This window comes from Lynx rufus, unplaced genomic scaffold (genome assembly GCF_022079265.1).
Source record: "Lynx rufus isolate CCGP_SWC_20201006 ecotype Redwood Valley unplaced genomic scaffold, mLynRuf1.p SCAF_5, whole genome shotgun sequence".
Lineage (NCBI taxonomy): Eukaryota > Metazoa > Chordata > Mammalia > Carnivora > Felidae > Lynx > Lynx rufus.
The window spans coordinates 30,829,052-30,849,647 of record NW_025814867.1 but is presented as its reverse complement, the minus strand read 5'-3'; the positions used below and the strand labels follow the sequence as shown (position 1 = coordinate 30,849,647).

At 51.2% G+C, this 20,596-nt stretch overlaps 1 protein-coding gene across 1 annotated transcript in view; it reads right to left on the bottom strand.

Annotated features, from left to right (window-relative positions):
* The window catches only part of EPHB1 (EPH receptor B1), a 378,786-nt gene that overhangs the window by 285,676 nt on the left and 72,514 nt on the right, over positions 1-20,596 (bottom strand). The window contains exons 2-3 of the mRNA XM_047100394.1: positions 15,660-15,708; positions 9,931-9,995 (exon numbers count right to left, since the gene is read on the bottom strand). Of these exons, the coding sequence (XP_046956350.1) occupies positions 9,931-9,995; positions 15,660-15,708 (114 nt within the window). The remainder of the gene's footprint in view (positions 1-9,930; positions 9,996-15,659; positions 15,709-20,596) is intronic.

The following is a 20,596-nucleotide window of genomic DNA, read 5'->3' as shown; positions in this document are numbered from 1 at the left end:
GCTTTTGGCTGTAAGGGGAGGTAAAGTCAAAGGTGTCATCAGAGGGCTGCTCGGTTTCCACAGAGGCCAGGCTGGTCCCTGCAGACCTAGACTCAGGGTCCACATCTGTGTCTGCCCACCCTGACCCTCCCTTCTTCTTCCATTTGCCTCTCACTCATCTTTGCTAGGCCTCGAAGCTCTGTCTCACCTTCCTTCTAAAGCTTTGTCTTCCCCAATTTCTTTTCTTCACCAAGGCAGCCAGTGTGACGGAGCTGTGAATTCAGGCAAGGAGCCCCTGCTGACCCACCTAGCTCTGTCCTGGTGCCCGTCTCCTTCCATAGCCCTGAGAGCGACTCCTGCCTTCAATGTGAGGAGAGCAGCCATCAGGCAGTTGGTCTTCAGGCTCACCTATCAGTGGCAGAAAACTTTGAGCATTAGAACAAGGGATGTGGTGGAGGTGACTGCCTTTCTGGGGAAGGTTTTAGGAAAGAGGAAAAACACCTGTCTGTGCCAGCAAATGAAGGTTAAGCCCGCCTCCACGAAGGGGAAGGGGGGCTTGGTGACCTCTGGGGCTCCCTCTCAGAGTCTGCAGACAGACATATCTCCTGCTCCGCTGCAGAATGAGCCTGTGAGTTCCTTCCAAGAACAACAAGATACTGCCAGACAGGTTTTGGTGACCCGTCACAAACTCCCAAAGTTCTTTAATCCAGCAAGCTAAAGAAGCATCTCTCCCTCAATCTCTCTCCCTGCTCCGCCCCTACCTCACCCCTGCCCCACGTATACACAGTCAGACCCAATTTCTTTCTGCAACCAATATACTAATTACCATTCTACTCAACAACACTGGTCATCTGTAACATTCTCTTCACCTGTCTGTTAAAGGTCCACACATGCCCACGAAGCTCTCATATAAAAGCCGCACGATAGCGCAATCACAGACGATGAAGCAGGGCAGAACGGTGCCCTTGCTGCTCATCTGGTCCACCACTCCCCTGCCCTGGGTACCTGCTGTCCTCAGCCCACGGGCCCCTGGCTGTCACACTCTTCCCAGAGTAGCCCCGAGCACCCCAGCACCTCATGGACTACCTTCCTCTCTCCAGGGCCCCACCTCCACGGCTCCGGGGCCTTTGTCTATCACTGTCTCTGTCAGGCAGGTGATTTTAAACTTCCATTCCTAAAAGACGCATATTATATAAAAAAATGTTTTAAGTGCCTCGGGGTGTTTTGTTCCTCATTGCTTCATAAAAGTGACATTAATAGCCAGGGAAGAGCACTGCTGAGTGCAATTACAGAGGATGTTTCAGGTATGAAAGCTGTTTGGAGCCTGCTAATGTTTCCTAATTACAGGCCTTTTGGTAGTGAGAGAAAAAGATAAAGAGTGGGTGGGAGGCCCAGGGTGGGGAGCTCTGACTTATCTCAGTGGTTTACCTGAGGGGGTGGGGGGAGGGGAGGAAAGGGGGGAGGGAGCAGGGAGGTCAGAGGCCTCCTCCCTGGGAGGCAAGGCCTCTCTCCTTGGAGAAAGCAATATTCATTCCTAGTAACAGCTCAGGGAAAGGACACCACTCATCTCTCATACTGTAAGAGAAAACCTTTCATGTACTCAGTCTGAGTTTGAGGAACCCACCGCAACGTGACCTGGAAGTTCCTTCTGGAGCCACCCTCTGAAGAGACCAAGGTGGGCAGCATTTCATTGGGAAAGACAGTACCCCATGGTTGTCAGCAGGAGAGCAGCCTGCAGGAGATGAGATGTCAGCACTGGCACTTTCTAGCCATGTGACTGGGAGTAATTTCACAGCTGATTCTGTGCCTTAGTTTCCTCATCTGTAAAATGGGGTTGTTGAGGAATCATGTGTCCATGACTATAATGCACTCTGAGCCTGTGATACACTATGAGATTTAATTTTTCCCTACCTAGCATCTATTCATCCTTCTGGTACCTATATCCCAATTCTTTCTGGGGAATTACTCCCTCTCGCCCTTTATCTCCAGGTTCAGGTATGCTCAGCACAACACAGAGATAGACCCAGAATTTGGGAGGACCAGTGGGCACTAGGCTTTTGCTGGCTGCAGAACTAGTTGAGGCAGGCATGGGATTCCAGGCAAGCTGCTCAGGCCCAATCAGAGCTAATTCCAGGGCTTCTTCTGGGGCAACCACCAAGAGGGGCATGTTCTTCCCAGGGGATATGAATGAACAAGGTTGTAGAAGCTGAACTTCTTAGGACCAAGAGGAGGCCCAGTAGGGAACCAGCACCATGAGAGTAGAGAGAGAAAAAAAGTAGATGGGGAGAAAAAGAGAATGGGCAGGGGTGTGGGGTGGGGGGGGGAGAGAGAGAGGGAGAGAGAGAGATCCTTAGACTCTGGAGCAGCCCACACATGAAGCTACATCGGCCCCTACGGCCCTATACCATTCAGTTACATGAGCCAGGGCACTTCCTTTAAGACTGAGTTGGGCTTGGGGCGCCCCGGTGGCTCAGTGGTTAAGTGTCCGACTTCAGCTCACGTCATGATCTTGCAGTTCATGAGTTCAAGCCCCGCATCGGGCTCTGTGCTGACAGCTTGGCGCCTGAAGCCTGCTTCAGATTCTGTCTCCATCTCTCTCTGCCCCTCCCCCACTCAAGCTCTGTTTCTCTCTCTGTCTCTCTCTCTCTCTCTCTCAAAAATTAAATAAACATTAAAACAAACAAAAAAAGACTGAGTTGAGCTCTTCTGTCACTGGCCACCAGAGAACCCGGACTGATACAAAAGTGTGGCTTCCGGCTATCAAGCCAAATCAGGCCAAAGGCTCCCAAGTCCCAGGTGGTGGTACCAGTCTGAGAAAGGATGACCAACCCCAAGCCCCTTTGCTGGCCTGTCCCTCAGCAAGGCCTGAAATTCAAATACCAGAAAGCTCCATTCACAAAATCATTTTGCCCAGAGCTAAATTTCTCTTGGATTTGCCTAATTTAGCTCAGGCTTTTCTGTCTTCATTAACATGATTGAGTCATCAAATAAAGAAAAGAGAAAATCCAGCCCTCCAAAGGGCTAGTACTATGCTAATGTTTCTTGAGTGTTTACAGAGGAAAATGTCCTACTGAAGTGTTTCATGTATGAGGAGGTGCCAACCTTGCCCCACTGAGGAGAGGGGGAAACTGGGGCTGAAAGAGTCTTAATGCCCAGCCCAACATCACACAGCCAGGGAGCTGCAGAGCTGAATGGGAGCCAGTTTATTTGATGCCAAGGCCTGGAGCCTTCAGGGCTCCTCTATAACTTCTCACCCATCAGACAAATTTCAATTGATTTTGCATGGCCTTGGAATAAATGGGGTGTTATAAGAGCGAATTTCTCTCCTGACCATGCTTTCCTTATTCCCATGATAAGGGCAGCTGGCAGGGGTGCCTGGAGGACTGACTGACAGCAAGCAGGGAGGCAGCCAGGGACTGCCAAGTGTCCAGGAAGGTCCACATGTGGACACTAAGTAGTGGCGGTGAGGCCCTCATGTGTCTGTTCTCATGGACGTGCATCTGGTGTTGGGAGCTAATGAATCAGTTTACCAGACACACGCATTCAAATGAGTGTTATTCCCTTCACAGGGGCCTCCTCTGGAAGCTCTGCCACTAAGTCCAATAACCCTCCCATCATTTAAGATATTTCCAGAACTCTAGGAACTGCCCACAGGGGCATGAAATGAAATAAACTCATTTAACTCCCCCCCCACATACATATATACATACGCACATATATATGCAAATGTATACTCACATATATGCACAGATGACCACATAGACACATATACAGGTGACCATATATATACACATATACATATATAGACATATATATAGACACATACATACACAGAGACATGAATATTCACACATATACACATACATACATATATACACACATATACACGCATATATATACAGATGCACATACAACATATATACACAGATGCCCATATGTATATATATATATATACATACACATGTATACTTGCACAGACATACACATATGAACATATACACACATATATACATTTACACACAGGCACAGAGCACAGGCACACACACACCCAGCTTGCTCATCCTCAAGGCCCATAGGCTTGGCTCTGGAGTCCTTTTCTATCTTGCCACCATCAAATTCCCCTTCCCATGATAAGGATTTACCAATACTGAAGTAGTGAACAGACTTTGTAGCAGGCCAGGAAGGTGGTTCCCAAGGGCAGTGCAGATGCAGCTGGAATCTGGAAGCCCAGGGAGCACTCTTCGCAGATAACTGAGGTAGATGTTTACACTTAGGCCACATGGCCCACAGACACAGAAACCTACACACACAGAGCCCATGGGCAGCCCAGGTGCACAAAGCCAGTGAGCCCTGGCAAAACTCATGGAAAGTGAAAGAGCTCTGGGGCTGGATTTCCAATAAGTGAGTGGAATAAGCCTCACTATCAGAGGGACCTAGGCTTGTTTTTCTAACCCATCATAGGCAGCACCTGAAAGCAAGTGGCACCTTCCCCTGGGTGTCCAGGTCTCCTTTGTCAGGCTTATTTCAGGACAGGTGGCACCATCTGCATCACTAAGTAAGCTCTTTGAAAAGATATTGACAACCAATTGGGTGTTGAGAGGCCTAAAACAAGTATTTCATTGGGCTACAATAAACCAAAATTGAACATCTCTTATGTTCAGAACCCTGGGTTGGAGATGCAAGAAGTATCAGGAATGCTCTGGACCTTCCTCGTTTATTTGGTCAACAAACATTTATTGGAGCCTGTCTCCTGCCGGGCTGGTGCTGGGCACCAGGAATACAGAGATAAGGCTGTTTCATCTTCTGGCCGGCGGGGGAGACCACAAACCAATATCTGGTTAGCTCACAGAGCGATGGACAGTGTGTCAGAAGTCTGCACCAAGCCGTATGGGCTTCAACAAGAGAGCACCTAGTGAGCCCTGGTGGAGAGGAGGATCCAGGAGGACTCCCCTAGGGGGTGAGCACAGAGCTGACACTTGAGGGGCAGGGAGTGATGCAGGAAGGGAGGGGGGAAGGAAAAGAGTAGGGAGGGCCAGGAAGCATCCAGAAAGGGGGGGGGGTAGATTGGTGAGAGGGGTAGCCATAAAGACCACCACTTACTGAGTGTCTACCATGAGGCCTCCCTGAACACCCCCACTGCCCAGAGGTCCTGAACTGTGAAGGTCAGGGAACATTTTGTAGCAAGGCTGGAAGCAAGGGTTTGGGAGAGATCTATGAAGCCAGCCCAAGGTCACACGTGTCACCAGTGAGGGTCCCTGGGATGCCCTTTGGTGGGCAGCTAAGCTCCTCCCTGGCATTTGTTACTGGATAAATGTCACGTTCTCCCTCTACTCACCAGGTGGCCTCTATTCAGGTTAAATCTAAAGGCTTTGAATTAAAGCTACAATTAGATCATAAAGCAACAGTTTTCATTTGGGCACAAATACTTTCTGTGTTTGACATGGAATATTATGATCCACTTTCCAGCAATAGAACTGAAAACAATTTGTGGGCTGTGTGTGGGTGGGCGGTCCAACGCCTTCCCACAACTGGTGGTTCTCAAGCACAGCTGTGAAGACATCCAGGGAGCCCCATAAAAGGAAGAGTCCCATGGCCTCTCTCTGGGGAGCCACCTCACAGGCTGTGCACTGTGGGTAGGGTTCATTGGAATGCCAGTTGGGCCCCCTGGCAGAATTAGGCTTCTTCTGGTCAAGACAAACTCAGTTCCCTGGGAACCCCCAGGCTACCGGAACAATGCCAGTCCACCCTTCTCCATTTTAGGCATGCATGATCTGAGGCCTCTTCCCCCTTTTGGGGGTGGGGGTGGGGAGTGTCTCATCCTCAGTGGGTCCCAGGAAGATGTGATCACCCACCCAGCCCCCTGGCTTCTCAAATACCTGACCTCAATCCCGTTCCCTGGACCTCTTTACCACCCAGAAGTACTCTGCATATCTTAAATCCAAGCCCTGCCTCAAGGCCGTAGCCTGTGGTCCTCCTCCAGTCTCACTGAGACCTCCATCTGGGCCCCTGCACTTTGTCACAGTGGTCAGTCCCTCCTGGTGTCACATTTCTTTCTGCTGAGTAGATGCCTTGATACAAGATGCCAACCTCCTTTCACCAATGTCCTCAGCCCCTTACCCTTCCAGGCCCACTGTTCTTGCACACCCACACCTCAGGACGATCTACCAGGACACGTCCTCCTATGTGATCAGATCACTGAAGGGGGCCTGCAGATCAGGGCACCACAGACACATGGCTTGTGGCCACAGCTAGGCCACACTCCTTCTATACACACCCAGTCTCTCTCCACATCTCCAACACCAGCAGTGCCTTCAGACCTGCTCTGCCCCCCTAAAACTTGCTGCCCAAGACCACCCCATCCTCAGGGCCTGAACCTGGACTCCAACCTCAGTGAGAAGATAGAACATTGAAATAATTTTCCTTTTCACGGCTTCTGTCACAAAATCTGAGTGCCCACATCTCTCTGTAGCCACCTTATCTCTGTACTTCCATTTCTACAGGAGTCTCTTCCCGTGAAGAGCCAATGTGCCCACAGCCCCATTCCCTCTCTCCCCATGTTTGGTCTTCCTGCCTCTTCACAAAGTGCTGTCTCCATTGTCTCACCTCCCACTGACCTTCAACCCTTGCTTTCTGGCTTCTATGCCTGTCCCCTGTGAAACCCTCCACACGGGTCACCAACAGGGTCCTTGTAACTAAGCCCACCCAGCCCCCCGCACCATTTGCCACTTCTGTCTCCTCTTACTCCTTGACACATTCTTGGTTCCTGTGAGAGAACCGCTTAGTTTTCTCCTGCCTCCTGAGCCATATCTTCTCAGTCTCCTTTCTAGGCTCCTCTTTCTATATTTGACATTTCAATTCAGATTACCCATCTGAAGCTGTCACCTCTTCTCCCTCCAGATGCTCCCTGGGAGACTGCAGCCAGGCCCCAGGCTCCCTTCCCAGTGAGGCTGCCTGCCTTCTGATTCCACTGCCCATGAGTCAAATGCTGGCAGAGCCCGTCCCCATGGGTGCCTTGCAAACTCAACAGGTCCATTGCTGAACTCTGCCTCTTCCCACCCAAGCTCGCTGCTCCTCCTGTGTCCCCCATCCCAAGAATGGCACCATATCATCCACCCACTTGCCCAGGTCAGAAACTCTCAGCAAGTAGCTGAGTCAGGCAGTGAATTAGGTGCCAGTTTCCAACGGTGAGCAAATAGGGAGAATCCCAGCTACCGTTGAGGTGACAGTATGGCCAAAGAGGAGCTAGAATTAGGGGGGATAAAAATTAATCCAACACTGACACATAAAGATGCAAAATCTGCAACTATGAAAAGTGTTATTGAGGAAAGCTCCCTGGCCCTGAGTGGACCTGTGATGGGGACCCAGTACAGTCAGGGGGACAGCAAAGGTGCTCATGTGGATGGGCCTGGAAATGACAAAGAAGAATCACTCCAGTGTTTGGTCTTTACAATGTGCTAAAATGGAGACCTCATGTTTGGTGAGGGAGGTGGAGGGGGTTGAATTCTGCTTGGGCCAGGCTTAGACTGGCATGCCCATGAGCATCCAATGGAGGATGGGCTAGGGACACACACTTGGGAGCCACTGGGGTATTCACAGAATCAGGGGCAACTATCCAGGATGAGAACAGAGGGGGAGGAGGAGAGGTTTGGGATGGAAGCGTGGTCCTTGCTCTTCCCTCTCGACCCAGGCTAGGGTCAGCCTGACCCTCCTACCACTCACTATAAACCAGGCAGGCTCTGAGGCTGCTCAGGGCACCTAAAGCAGAGCTACCTGGCTGTAAGGGTGTGGAGGAAGGCAGCTGAACCTTGGCTGCTAACCAGTGGGAAGGCAAGCACAGAGCAGCCCGGCAGCTGCTGTCTCTAAAGGGCATCACTTGACTTTGAGTATTTTCCTAAAGGACAATCTTCCTTGGGAAAGGAGAGCAGACGTTTAAAGAACACAGGTGTACAAAAATCACAAGGAAAATTCACCATAAATCATGTTGATACTTTGTGAAAGCACAGGCCTTCAAACAATAACGTAATTTGTAAAAGAGTGGCAGGTTCTTTTTTTTTTTTTTTCAACGTTTATTTATTTTTGGGACAGAGAGAGACAGAGCATGAACGGGGGAGGGCCACAGAGAGAGGGAGACACAGAATCGGAAACAGGCTCCAGGCTCCGAGCCATCAGCCCAGAGCCCGACGCGGGGCTCGAACTCACGGACTGCGAGATCGTGACCTGGCTGAAGTCGGACGCTTAACCGACTGCGCCACCCAGGCGCCCCAAGAGTGGCAGGTTCTTAATATCCAGCAACATGAAGAGGTGCTGCCTCACAGGCTTTGTATAAAGTCCCTTGTAGAAGTAGGGGAGTTTCCCTAGTTGCCCACAGTGCTCCCAGCAGGACTGGGACTTGGTCCGCGTGGGCAGGACTGGCCCCGGCTCTGGGCCCTGCTTTGGAAAACGCCAACCCGTGGTAATCCTTGCCTTCCTGCTCCAAGGCAGGATGCTTGCTCCTGGGGGGTGTGTTTCTCCAAATGCTGGGATAGAGTGGGGACAGTGAAAGCCGGGGAGGATGCACAGCCTGCTGGGACCTGAGTGGCCATTTCATAGTGACCCTACAGTAAAAGTGGGTGAAAGGCCTGGTCATGATACACACCACAGGGTGTAGAGGGGCCCTGGGGTAGAGGCCACCAAAGGCAGGGAAGGAGACAGGAGGCGTGGGCAGCCCCACCCCAGCTGACTTGGCTCCCTGCTGGGATGAAGAGCCCACTCCCTCCCCGGCCCCTCTCCTTTGGTGATCAGTCACTCGTGCCAGGCTCCTGAACGTCATCTCCCCTCCTCCATCTCCCGCTCCATCCTCCTGCAGTCCATCCATTGCCAGGGCTGCCAATGCTTCTTCCTTTGCTTTGCTCCAACTGCCCTCTAAGTATCCCATTTTTATCCCACTCTTCCCACCCACCAAAGACAGCTGGAAGAGCCTAATACATGCTTTCTCTCAACTGTTCCCTACCATCCTGTCAGCAAGTCAGGCCATGTTATTCTCCTGCCCAGGATCTGTCCACTACCTACAGCATAAAATCCATTATGCTTCCTCAGCATGGCAGGCATAGTCCTCTGCCATCAGACCCAGTTCCAACCCACACCCCAACCCCATCTCAGCCCTGTCCACACCCTGCCATGTTCCAGAAACACAGACTCTCCTGTCTCATGTCTTTTCATGGCCCCGTGCCTCCAGTCAATTATTTCCCTTACTTGGAATATCTCTGCAGACTCTCTAACCTGTCAAACTCCTACTCACTCTGCAAACCCCAACTAGCATGCATCTTCTCTGCAAAGGCTCCTGTGTCCCTGCCAAGTTCCTCATCCCAAGTTCTGGGCCACACCTGCCTGTTGATTACTCCACTGCCACAAAGAAGAGATGTACTTCTGCCTGTTTATGAACTCGGCAGTCTCCACACCCATGGAGGCCACGAGGTCCTCAGAGCTCTTCCATTCTTGTGGCTACAGGGTCTGGCCAAGGACATGAACACTGAACAAATGAATCAAGAACATCTCTCAAAGGCAAGCTCCAGGTGAAAGAGAGCTTCAGCCCTTCTGACTTCCAGTTCCTCGTGCCCTTGCCTCTTGGCAGCCCTGTGGGCATCACAGATCTCTGATCTATCCCAGTGCCATTGGCCTGAGTGCTCAGCTCTTGGCAGCCACTGCCCCTGTTCCCACACAGGCACAGCCCTAGTCACCTGGGAGCCAGCTTCCTGAAGGACTGTGTCAGGAGATGGTCTGCATCATCTTACCAGGGAGCAGCTCAGGCCAAAGATCTTCAGTGCTGCCTCTTTGTGGATGGGCAGAGGACACAGCCACTCACACCTACATTCCCCCCACAAAGGTCCTGCTGTAGGCAGGCTCTGTTCCCCCAGCCATCCCATAGGCCCTAGACTGCACAGCAGGATTGAAGGATGGATGGTTGACACTCACCCCTGACGCAGGATTGGCTGTCCAGCCCAGCTCTGCGGTAGCCGTTCTGGTGTCCATTAAGGTTTCTGTGGGTCAAAAGAGAAAATCTGATGAGTCAGAAGGATTTCTAGGCGGTGGCCCTTATGTTCATAAGGTTACTTATAACTGTAAATGTCTATATTAGGAGCCTTGGGCCCTCTGTGAAGCCTAAGGCTCAGAGAAGGGAAGTCTGTCAGATGCCACAGCTTACATATCCTGATGCTACATTCATTGGTCTCTCCCTGAAAGACTGAAAGCCCCCTGTGTGGGATGAAGTCATTTGTCCACCCACCACTTTATCCCCAGACATGGCTTCTTCCCACTGTACTCGTCCACAGGCTCTTCAAGGGCCATGACAACTCAGTGGCCAATTTACTTCCTTCTTGGCCTTCCTGAGCCATGTCTTTCTGCCATCTTCCTCCCCACTGGGTTGTGTCTCCAACCTTGTCTGTCTGCACCCATTTCTCCCCACCACTCTCCTCCGCCTCCCTTTCAGGCATCCAAGTTGACACCCTTGGATGATCTCCCATAAATTCCCCTGACCCCCAACCACCCTCCCAAGACTCAGCCTCCCTGCAGGCCCCTTTGACCCTGGACCCAGATACATGTCACCTCCTTCTCCAAGACTCTACAAGGGGCTCACACAAATGCACCTGTCATGTCCCTGCAGCCTGCTTCCTGTTCACCTATCCTTGTGGCCAGTAAGAGAAAGAGACACTGTGGCTCCAGCTGTGAGCTCCTGGGAGCCGCTGCAGCAGCTCCAGTGCACACACCAAGATCATCAGGCACAGAGTGACCACAGACTTACTATTTATGAGAACTGTTCTCTGGCAGATAGCAGTAAAGTGTCCTGAAAACAAGGCGCCTTTTTCTTTTTTTCTCGTCAGTCCATTATTGACTGCTGTCAGCCCCTACTTCTCAATGGAAACTACTTCCCAAAAGCCTGATCATGAGCTCCTGATCAGCAAAGCCAAAATCCTCTTTGGGTGTTTTTTCAGCAGTTTTATTGAGGTAGAAATGACGTACAATAAACTGCATGTAGCTAAGGCATACAATTTGATAAGTTTTGACATATATTTACACGGGGAACCATCACCACAATCAAGATAATAAACATATCTATCATTCCAGAAGTGCCCTTGTCCCTTTGTAAACCTTCCTTCCCTCCGTCCCTGCCCCACCCTATCACTGTCCCTAGGCAATGACTGATTTTCCTTTTTATAGATCAACTGGCATTCTCTAGAATTTTATGTAAATGGAATCATATAGTATATACTATTTTTTAATCTGGCTTCTTTCACTTAGCATAACTATTTTAGACTGATCATGTTGTGGGGACACCTGGGTGGCTCAGTCAGTTGAGCATCTGGCTCTTGATTTTGGGTCAGGTCATGATCTCATGGGCCATGAGTTTGAGAACCGCATCAGGCTCTGCACTGACAGTGTGGAGCCTGCATGGGATTCTCTGTCTCCCTCTCTCTTTCTGCCCCTCCCCTGCTCTGTCTCTCTCAAAAATAAATAAGTAAAACTTTTTTTAAAAAGACTGATTATGTTGTGAACATCAGCAGTCCATCCCTTTTTATTGCTGAGTAATATTCTATTGTATGGTCACACTGAGTCTACCTACTCATTCACCTGTTGTTTCCAGTTTGGGGCTATACATGAGAGTGTATGAGCATTCCAGTTCCTCCACATCCTCACCAACTTGTCATTGTGGATCATTTCTAATTTGGGCCATTTTCATAAGTATGTAGCAGTAGCTCATTGTGGTTTTAATTTTCATTGCCTTAATGATGAATGACATTAAACATCCTTTCACGTGCCTAGTTGCCATTGGCATATCTTATTTAGTGAAGTGTGTTCAATATTTTACAATTTTTTACTTTCTTATTATTGAATTTGGAGAGTTCTTTATATATTCTGGATGCAAGTCCTCTATCAGATATATGCTTTGTAAATATTTTCTCCTACTCTGCAGTTTGTATGTTCTTTCTTTTAACAGTGTGTTTCAAAAAGCAGAAGTTGTAAATTTTCATGAAATCCAGCTTATCAATGTTTTATTTTATGGTTGGGTGTCATACTGAGAAATTTTTGCCTAACCCAAGGTCACAAAGATTTTCTTCTCCTACCTGAGTATGTGACCTACTTGGAGTTAATTTTTGCATAAGGTACAAGGTGAATCAAACGTACAATTGTTTTTGTCATGTGGATGTCCAGTAGTTGCAGAGGGGCACCTTTTTAAATTCACACCATGGTGCTGGTTAGGCTGGTGGAAGTGTCTCATCCACCTGGATTTCCCAGGACATGTATCAGAGGAATAGGCCCAGTGCATTAGGTGCTCAACCAACAGAGGAGGGGGAAATAAACATCAGCTGTTTTGGCTTCCCCCTCCTCGGTTTCCTTTTTTTCCTGAACGCTCCTATGCCCCATGTGAACAGCCATTCTGTGTTCACTGCTTCAGGCAGGAGATGGGAGATATGAATGCAGAATGTACAGTTACAAAATGGTGGGCCCCTCAAGAAACAGAAGGACTCCTGGCATAAGCCAAAGGTTTGGGAAGCAATCCCCCTATGTGCAGGTGGGAGGAATGAAAATCGAAGTGATAAGTGAGGGGTAGTGTTGGCTGAGAAAACGGGTTCCCTATGCTCTTGTCTCCTGGTATCCAATCCCAGAGAAGGGATGGTAGGAGTCTGTGGAGGGGACAGGGCCTTGGACATGCAGCATTCATTCCAGTGTGGGATGCAGCAGTGAGTGACCCACCAGGCTGACATGGCATGGACAGAGCAGAGGGAGCCTTAGGTCCCATCAGGACTAATGAAGGGGACCCAGAACGACCCAGTGGTGACCTGCATGGACTATAGGCAAGGGTCACATGGAGTGTGGGGTGTCTCGATGGGTGCCAGTGTGGACAGGAGCTAACAGAGGCATTGAGGCAGCTTCCTCCACAACTTGGCACCATACAGCCTACATGTAACCTAAATTACATTTCTGCCACCCCAGGGGAATGGGGGCTCAAACAGCAAATCAAGGGGATAAAGTAAATAAAGCTGTATTTTCTCGCCCATCCGAGCTTGGGTTTGCGTTGAGAGTCATACTGTGCATACTGTGCATATCTGAAGGAAGGCAAGCACTGGAAGAGACTTCTTAAGTTTGTTTTTTCCTCCAATTCTTCTGACAGCTGGGGAGGCCGGTCCCTTCCAGAAGCAACCCTCCCTCTCCCCCTCATCTCCACTTCACAGCACTAATAATGATCATGACACACCAAATTTACATAACACACTTCTCAGAAGGCACTCCATGAGGCTCTGGAGAAATTCATCTCTATGATTCCAATGGCTCCGCCAGGTGGCCCTGAACATGGGCCAGTGAACCCATTTGACAGAGTTGGAGACCATGGCACATAAAGGTGCAGTACTTTCTGCAAGGCCACCCAGCCTCCCACCCTGACGCTATAGCTTCAAACCTCAGGGTGCTCCCTACCAGGCTGATCTGGGCTTCTAGGGGCTCTACTGTGGCCCTGGGGTAAGGGTGGGGGCCTTGCTCATAAACCCAAGAAGCCACAACAGCCCCCAGAATCATGCATCACCCAGCCTTAACTTCAGGATCGAGGTGAAGTAGTGATGGACAGGCAGAGGATGCAGGCAGCAAGGGAAACCGAGTCCAGAATCAAAAATAAGAATTAGCCTCATTCCTAAAGCTTCCAAGGACTAGTGTGTTCTGTTAGTCCCATTAATATAATCTAAGACTTCATTTTATTCATAGTCGCCTGCTCAAGGGCTATAATTGAAACTATTTCTAAATAATGTTTTCCATCCACCCTACTGGACAGAAGTTGCAGCAAGAGGAATCCATTTCCCTGCATCCTGCCCGCCGTGGAGACAGAAGACCACAAAACCATAAACCATCCACTCGATATGATTAAGGGCAGTTTCTTTTCTGGCACAGAGCGCTCCTGATTATGGCATTACATTCTGGTGGGGGCTGAATAAAAGTGATTTGAGGAGGTTTACATCTCCCTGGAGAGGAAAAGAGCACTCATTTGCATTTATAAAGCATATTGAGAGCTCTGGCAGAAAGTTATGGTGGAAGCACAATTAAATATTTACCATCACTTCTGCTCTCAAACAGTGGCGTGGGGACCAACCAGCTGGAGGTGCATGTGTTGCTGTCAGATCTGATGCCTACAGGGGATGCAACTCTGGAACTCACACCCACCGCCTGGCCTCTGCCCTCTGGGAGCGTGTCCTCACTGCCCACGGCAGGGAGGAATGCTGGAGAGGGGAAGAGGCGGTGATGCTGTAGGTGGACTGAGTCGGGATCCCACCTCCACGACTCGCTCTCTGTCCCATTCTCTCCCTCCTTTCTCTTTCTTTCCCTCCCTCTCCCCCACATCCCTCGCTCCGTCATCACTCCCTCCTTCCTTCTTCATCTGCAGAATGGGGCTAGAGTTTTCCAATACACAGGACTGGGGGGCGGGGAGTGGGGAGGTAGGGGGAGATAAAGCACTGCAAATCATATGCTATTGTTATTATTGCCACTTAATCACTCCAAGCTGCAGTTTCCTTCGCTAGGCAAAAACCCTAAAGGTGCTATCTGTAAGACACCTATAAGAGATCTGTAAGACTTAACGATATTAAATATCTAATAATATCTTGTCTACCTTCGTCCTTGCATTATTGTAAAGACCAAGGAGGAACACATTGAGGATACAGCAGCAAATCAGAGAGGTGGGTGCCCTGGAAAGACTCGTGATCTAGTCCAGGGACGGACAAGAAGCAAAAAATTACACTTGGCATCCTATTCTGGCCGAGGCCATGAGAAGGAGACAGGAATTCAAGGGAATGGATGGGGTTCTTCTGCACATGGGGAATGAGTGGGCCCATCCCAACAGGGAGAATGAGAGACTCACACTGCGTGGAGGCAAAAGGAAATGCTGTGGTCTCCTGGATAGTGGTGAGCGGTGGTGGGGAGGGGAGGATGGAGAGCTCCACCTGGCCCTTGGGACAGAGATGATGGAGTGACTCCCCAGGGGCAACAAGGGCAGCGGCAGAAACAGGTGGATGGGAACCAAGTGGGAGCCACCCCAAACATACAAGAGGGTGAGGAAGACTGAGCAAGAGGAGAGGGGAGGCCATGAGGGGAGACAGAAGGGGGCCTCTGGCAAGAGCTGGCTGGACTGGCAAGAACCCGAGAACCCAGGCACATGAGAAGCCTGGCAGAGAGACCCCAGTTTCCCAAGGAACAATCTCCTTGAAGTGGCTTCAATACAGAAACCCTCAGGGTGCCCCCTCCAACTGTGGGGGCCAGTGCCCAGAGGTCCGGGTGAAGGGCCAGGTCAGAACCCCCTGCAAGGAGGAAGAGGCGGCTGCTGCCTGGCTCTGCAGGCGGCTCCCATCTCTGTCTGGATTGGCACCTCGGGATGTATTGACATTTGGGATGAATTAGATACCCATCATGATGAAAGAGAGATAAATAAACCCTCTCCTTACAGCTCTGCCATTCTTTTTGGAGAGACATTAATCAGACATTCAGCTGAAAATATTTACAACGTCCTTCCGTGGTGGTAACAATATACGACAACATATACAGATGGAATCGGGGTTTCCAGGCCGTCTCGGAGCAGTGCCTTGTGTGCATCCGATAAGGCGAGTCTGTGGACCTTCCAAGCAGAGGAGGGCCAGCACAACCATGCAGTCATTGCCCTGGGCTGCCCTCCAGGGCCCACAGAACTGCTGAAGCTAGAAGCCACACCAGGTGTAGCTGCAAGAAGCAAGCTGTTATTATATCAATGCACTGAGTCGAGGGGCAGCTCACTGCAGCCCCAACTCCCTCCCTGAGCCTTCACGAGGGCTCAGGATGGTTGGAAGAGGTCTGAAACAGGGTGGTATGAAGCAACTCCAGTTTCCTTTCAGCAAAGGCTGTCTGAGCCACTCCCGCAGGCAGAATGAGCTTTGTTCAGGCGTTAGAGACAGAACAGGGGACAGACAGACATCCCACCCCTCAGGGAGCTTGCAGGCAAGTAGGTAAACAGAAATTAATCAAATAACCATGCAGGTAAATCTGCATTTACAGCTTCTGAATGGCAGGAAAGGGGAATCCCAAGGAGAGTTGTGAGCAGTGAATAAAATGACAGGGGTACTGGAGCCTGGCACACATCTGGCACTTCCTCCTTCCTTCCCCATCCCCTAGCTGATGAAAGCGCAGGGATCACCACCCCATATACTTACACCTACACTCTCTCTCTCTCACACACACACACACACACACACACACACACACACACACACACACCTGCCCTAAGACTGAGTTCATACTGGCAGGAATAGTCTGTGTATCACACAGTCACCCCCACTCCCACATCTTGAGTATGGAGGGACCAGAATGTGCCAGGAACCTCTGACCACGGTGAGGCCCTCTGCCTTTCTGGGGAGGCCCGTGCTACCCTCCAGACCTGGACTCAGCAAGTAGTCTGAGCACCCCCTGGAGCTCACACCCCCCAGCCACCACCTCAGGCTCCTGTGGTGCTCCCACCCTGGCCCTGCTCCGTCCATCACAGCAGCCTGCCAAGGACTCAGCCTGGCCTCCCTGCAGAGTCCTTTGTAGCTCTTTTCCCCGACCTTCCTCAGGGCTGTGTCCTGCCTCCACGTGCTGTGCTCACCGGGCAAGCCAGCCTGTTGTCACAGAATTTCTGAACGATGCCCCCGTGGCTCCCCTCCCAATCCTCAGTCTTTGAGACAGGGTCCCGGAACCAACAGAGTCTAACCCCCAGCTTCACACCACAACCATACCTCTTGCTGCCAATTCAGGCCAGCCTCCCTGTAATCTCATCCCTACACCTCTGGCCTCAGACTCGGCCTCAAGCTGCTTCCTTGGACCAGGGGAGAGAGAGGTTTTGCCAGCTCTGAGTTTGGGGTAAAGTGGTTGAGTATGAACTGTTGAGGACACCAACCAGCCTCAAGGGCCCACATTCTGGCACAACCGGCCCGGGCTCTGCACAGATACAAAAGGTTAGTTAAAGCAAGAAAGCATTCTAAGGAAGACTTTCACATCCCATCCCATGTGTCCAGCCCATGTAAATCTCTCCATGTCTCCTCTTGTGCACACAGTTCCTGCCCAAACTTTCCTGCCACCCTTCCCTGGAGCCCAGGAGAGAAGCCTCAGAGGCATTTAGCTTCAATTCCCTGTTCCCCCCGAGTCTCATCAGATCATTCGCCACACCACGGGGACTCTTTCTCTTCAGCACCTTCTGCAGCACTGATCTGTATACCTCTTTCATTCTCGGCAACCTCTCTGATCCAGGGCTTCGCCCCTGAACACTGGGACCACAGCAACCGCCTCCTCAACGACGTCTCAGCAGAAGCTCCCATCCCAGCCATCTGGTGCCAATGTAAACGGTTTGGAAGCAATATGGCCACACTAAGCAAAACGCTCAGTCAACTCTGGAGTCCTGGGTTACCAACTGACAAGCAAAGCAAATCTCTTCTGAGTGTCAAAGCCTGATCTTCACAGGTAGAGGCATTTCCGCCTGCATCCATGAGCCAGCCAGCCCAGGCCGAGAGAGGCTCTGCACATCATTAATGATACCCATTGGACTAACACTTCTTTACTCTCTTTGCCAAGTGTAAAATGCTAGGTAAGAGAAGCTATGATTAGAGAAGTCTCCACTGTTGGATGTGTCGTAGTGGCCAGTGGGGACGAGAGACAAGACCGAGTAAACAGATGAGCTGGTCCTACCCATCTGCTGACTGACGGACTGAATGAGTCAGAACAGGCATTTAAATGATAAATACAAACTGTGAAATTTGCTCTTTTAAGGAATGCACAGATCAGTGCAGTACCCCCACCCCACCCCCAACCGGCAACACACACCTTTCTCTTTCTGTTCCAAGGTGCAGTCAATTACCGCAAACAGAAGGAAGGTGGGGCACAGCACAGCAGTGTGCCTCAAGGAGTTGGGACAGGTCTCCATCTGTGCTTGGTCCACACAGGGCACAGCCCGAGAACAAGCATGAGGCCCAGAGCCCCGCTTCTGATTTCCCTCCCTCCAAGGGCACTGCCGAGGCTCACAGGGCAACAGACCAGAGCATGGGGACGGGACATGAGCTGTTCAGTTGTGGAGCCGGATCGGGCTGGAGATAAGCCTCACATGGGCTGCCTTCTCTGCCCAGCCTGGCCTCAGACTTGGTATATGGCTCGAGAGAATTTCCTCTCTTCTCTGGCCTCAGAGGGTCGCTTCTGGCTCCTAATTCTTAGAGTGGTCTCTAAGAAACATGGCCAAACACCAAAGGGAAACTCTGCCTCCTGAATCCCCAGGTTTGGCTTGGTCCTCTGGTGACTTAGCCGTGCATACACTTGTACCTCACAAATGCTTTTTGCTAATAAAACACGGAAATTGCTTTAGGAGACATATTCGTTTCCTAGGGCTGCAACAAAGTACCACAACCTGGGTGGCCTGAAACAGACTTGTATTATCTCAGTTCTGGAAGCTCAACGTCCAAAATCAGGGAGTCATGAGGGCCATGCCCCCTCTGTAACCTGTAGGGGAGAATCCTTCCTAGCTTCTGGTGGTATCCTGGCAAACTTTGGTGCTCCCTGGCTTGCAGCTGCATCATATGTCTGTTTTTGCGGCGCATACTGTTCCCCATGTGTCTCTGTCTTCATGTGACTCTCTCACAAGGACACCAGTCATGTTAGATTAGGGGCCCATCCCACTTCGACATGACTTCATCTTAACCAACTATATCCACAATAACCCTATTTCCAAATAACATCACAATGTGAGAGTGCTGGGCATTAGGACTTCCACACACCTTTCTTTTGGCAGAGGGGAGGGGCACAGCGTAATCTGTAACAGAAGGGTAAGATGCCAGGAAATAAAGCTGTAAGCTTTCCTCTAACAAATACTCAGGTCCCACATGGGAAGCTTGGCAAATACAGACACAGACAAGGCCGGTGTCTCCTTCAGACATCCTTTCTAACAGGTAAGAGACAGTCTTCATTTGCTCTCCTCCAGATCCACTGGCCACCCTTCTCCTTCTCGTTCCATCCCAGAAGGCAGACCTTTAGAGACCTGTATAGGGGCATCAGCCGGGCCCCTCAGCACAGGAGCCAGGAGGGTGTGGGGAGTGCAGGGCTAAGGCACATCCCTGGCTCCTCCCTGCAGAGCGTGCAGAGGCTGGTGGCCCTTTCCTACAGCCTGGGTCTGCTAACAGGGCCCCCACCTTGCCTTCAGGCCACGGGTGGGAAAGGTGCCCCATCGCTACTGGTCTCTAAGTGCTCTGCCATCCTTGGTGCTGTGCTTCCCCCATGCAAACCCTGGTAAACAGCCGCTTCATTCATCTCCCCTCTGCCACCTCTCTGGGCCCCCATGTGTTCCGGCCAGGCCCCTGACGATCCTCAGGGCTTACATTAGTAACCCAGGATAGGCAGCACCGCGTCTCCTGTACCTCTCCCGCCAGGTCCTGCAGCCAGGCACACGGGAGGCAGCCACCTGCAGAGTGGCAGAGTCCTGGTCACATAGGACTGGAATCAGACACACTTGGGTGTGAGTCCCAGCTCCAGTGCTATCCAGTTGTCTGACCTTGAGCAAGGTGCTCAGGCCCCTGCGGCTCATGCTCAGCCATCCACTAAATGAAGATAAGAGCACCCACACCTCATACAAGGTATTTGTGTGGAGCCAATGAGATAGTATTCATACCCGGCACTTCTCCCGGCCACTGACAAGCTGCTGTTGACCCTCAAACAGCAGTTGTTGTTATGTCCCAAGTTTGGTCCTGGTGTGGAGCAGAGTCTCTCACGGCCCAAGGTCCTCAGCTACACCCATTGGGACTGGGCCGGATTCCTGTCTCCCACCCAAAGGCCCTTCTGAAGGATGGGCTTTGGCTCCACCCGGCCCTGGTGGCCTCAGCTGATGGAGGTGCCACACTAGCTTCTCCTCAGCCACCCCCTGCCCAGTCACAGACAGGCCACTCAGTGCAGCCTCATTCTTCCCACACTCACTGTGAATGAGGGATCTGGGGTGGGGCAGGAGCCGGGGCAAGAGCTCACTAAATGACTGTCTGGCCGGCTCCTCCTGAGGACCAGCTGGACCCTGTGCGGCCCCGTCAGGTCTGAAGCAATGGGGAAGGCCAACAAGAAGAAGCCCAAATAGCCGAGTGGTTCCCCACCCACCCCACCTGAGACACACACTGAGGCCCAGGAAGCAGCACTGGGCTTTCCTGGGTCCAGTGTTCCCTTCAGTGCCCTGGAACAGAGGCAGAGCATGTGAGGCTGGTACTCAAGGCACCCATCACTGGCTCTGCTCTGCATGAAAGGGCCACACCCCAATCCCAGTGCTCCCCATATTGCCTTCCTCTGCACCCTGCTCCCCTCCCCGTGACAGTGCCAGGCAGTGGGCTCCTCTCCCATCTACTATCTCATGAGCCACCAGAGAGGGTTCTCTCTGGGAAGGCCACCAAGAACTTAGGACAAGAGTCTCTCTCTCCTTGCATCCACAGCCCTTGGGAAGGGGGTCAGCAAGCAGCTCCACGACCCTTGGAGGTTTTCCGAAGGGGCGAAGTCCGGTTAGTTCTTCAGAACAAAGGCAGGGTGACAACAGTGTCTGTCCCATTACCCTCCCAGACAACACGCCACTAGTCTTCCTGAGGTT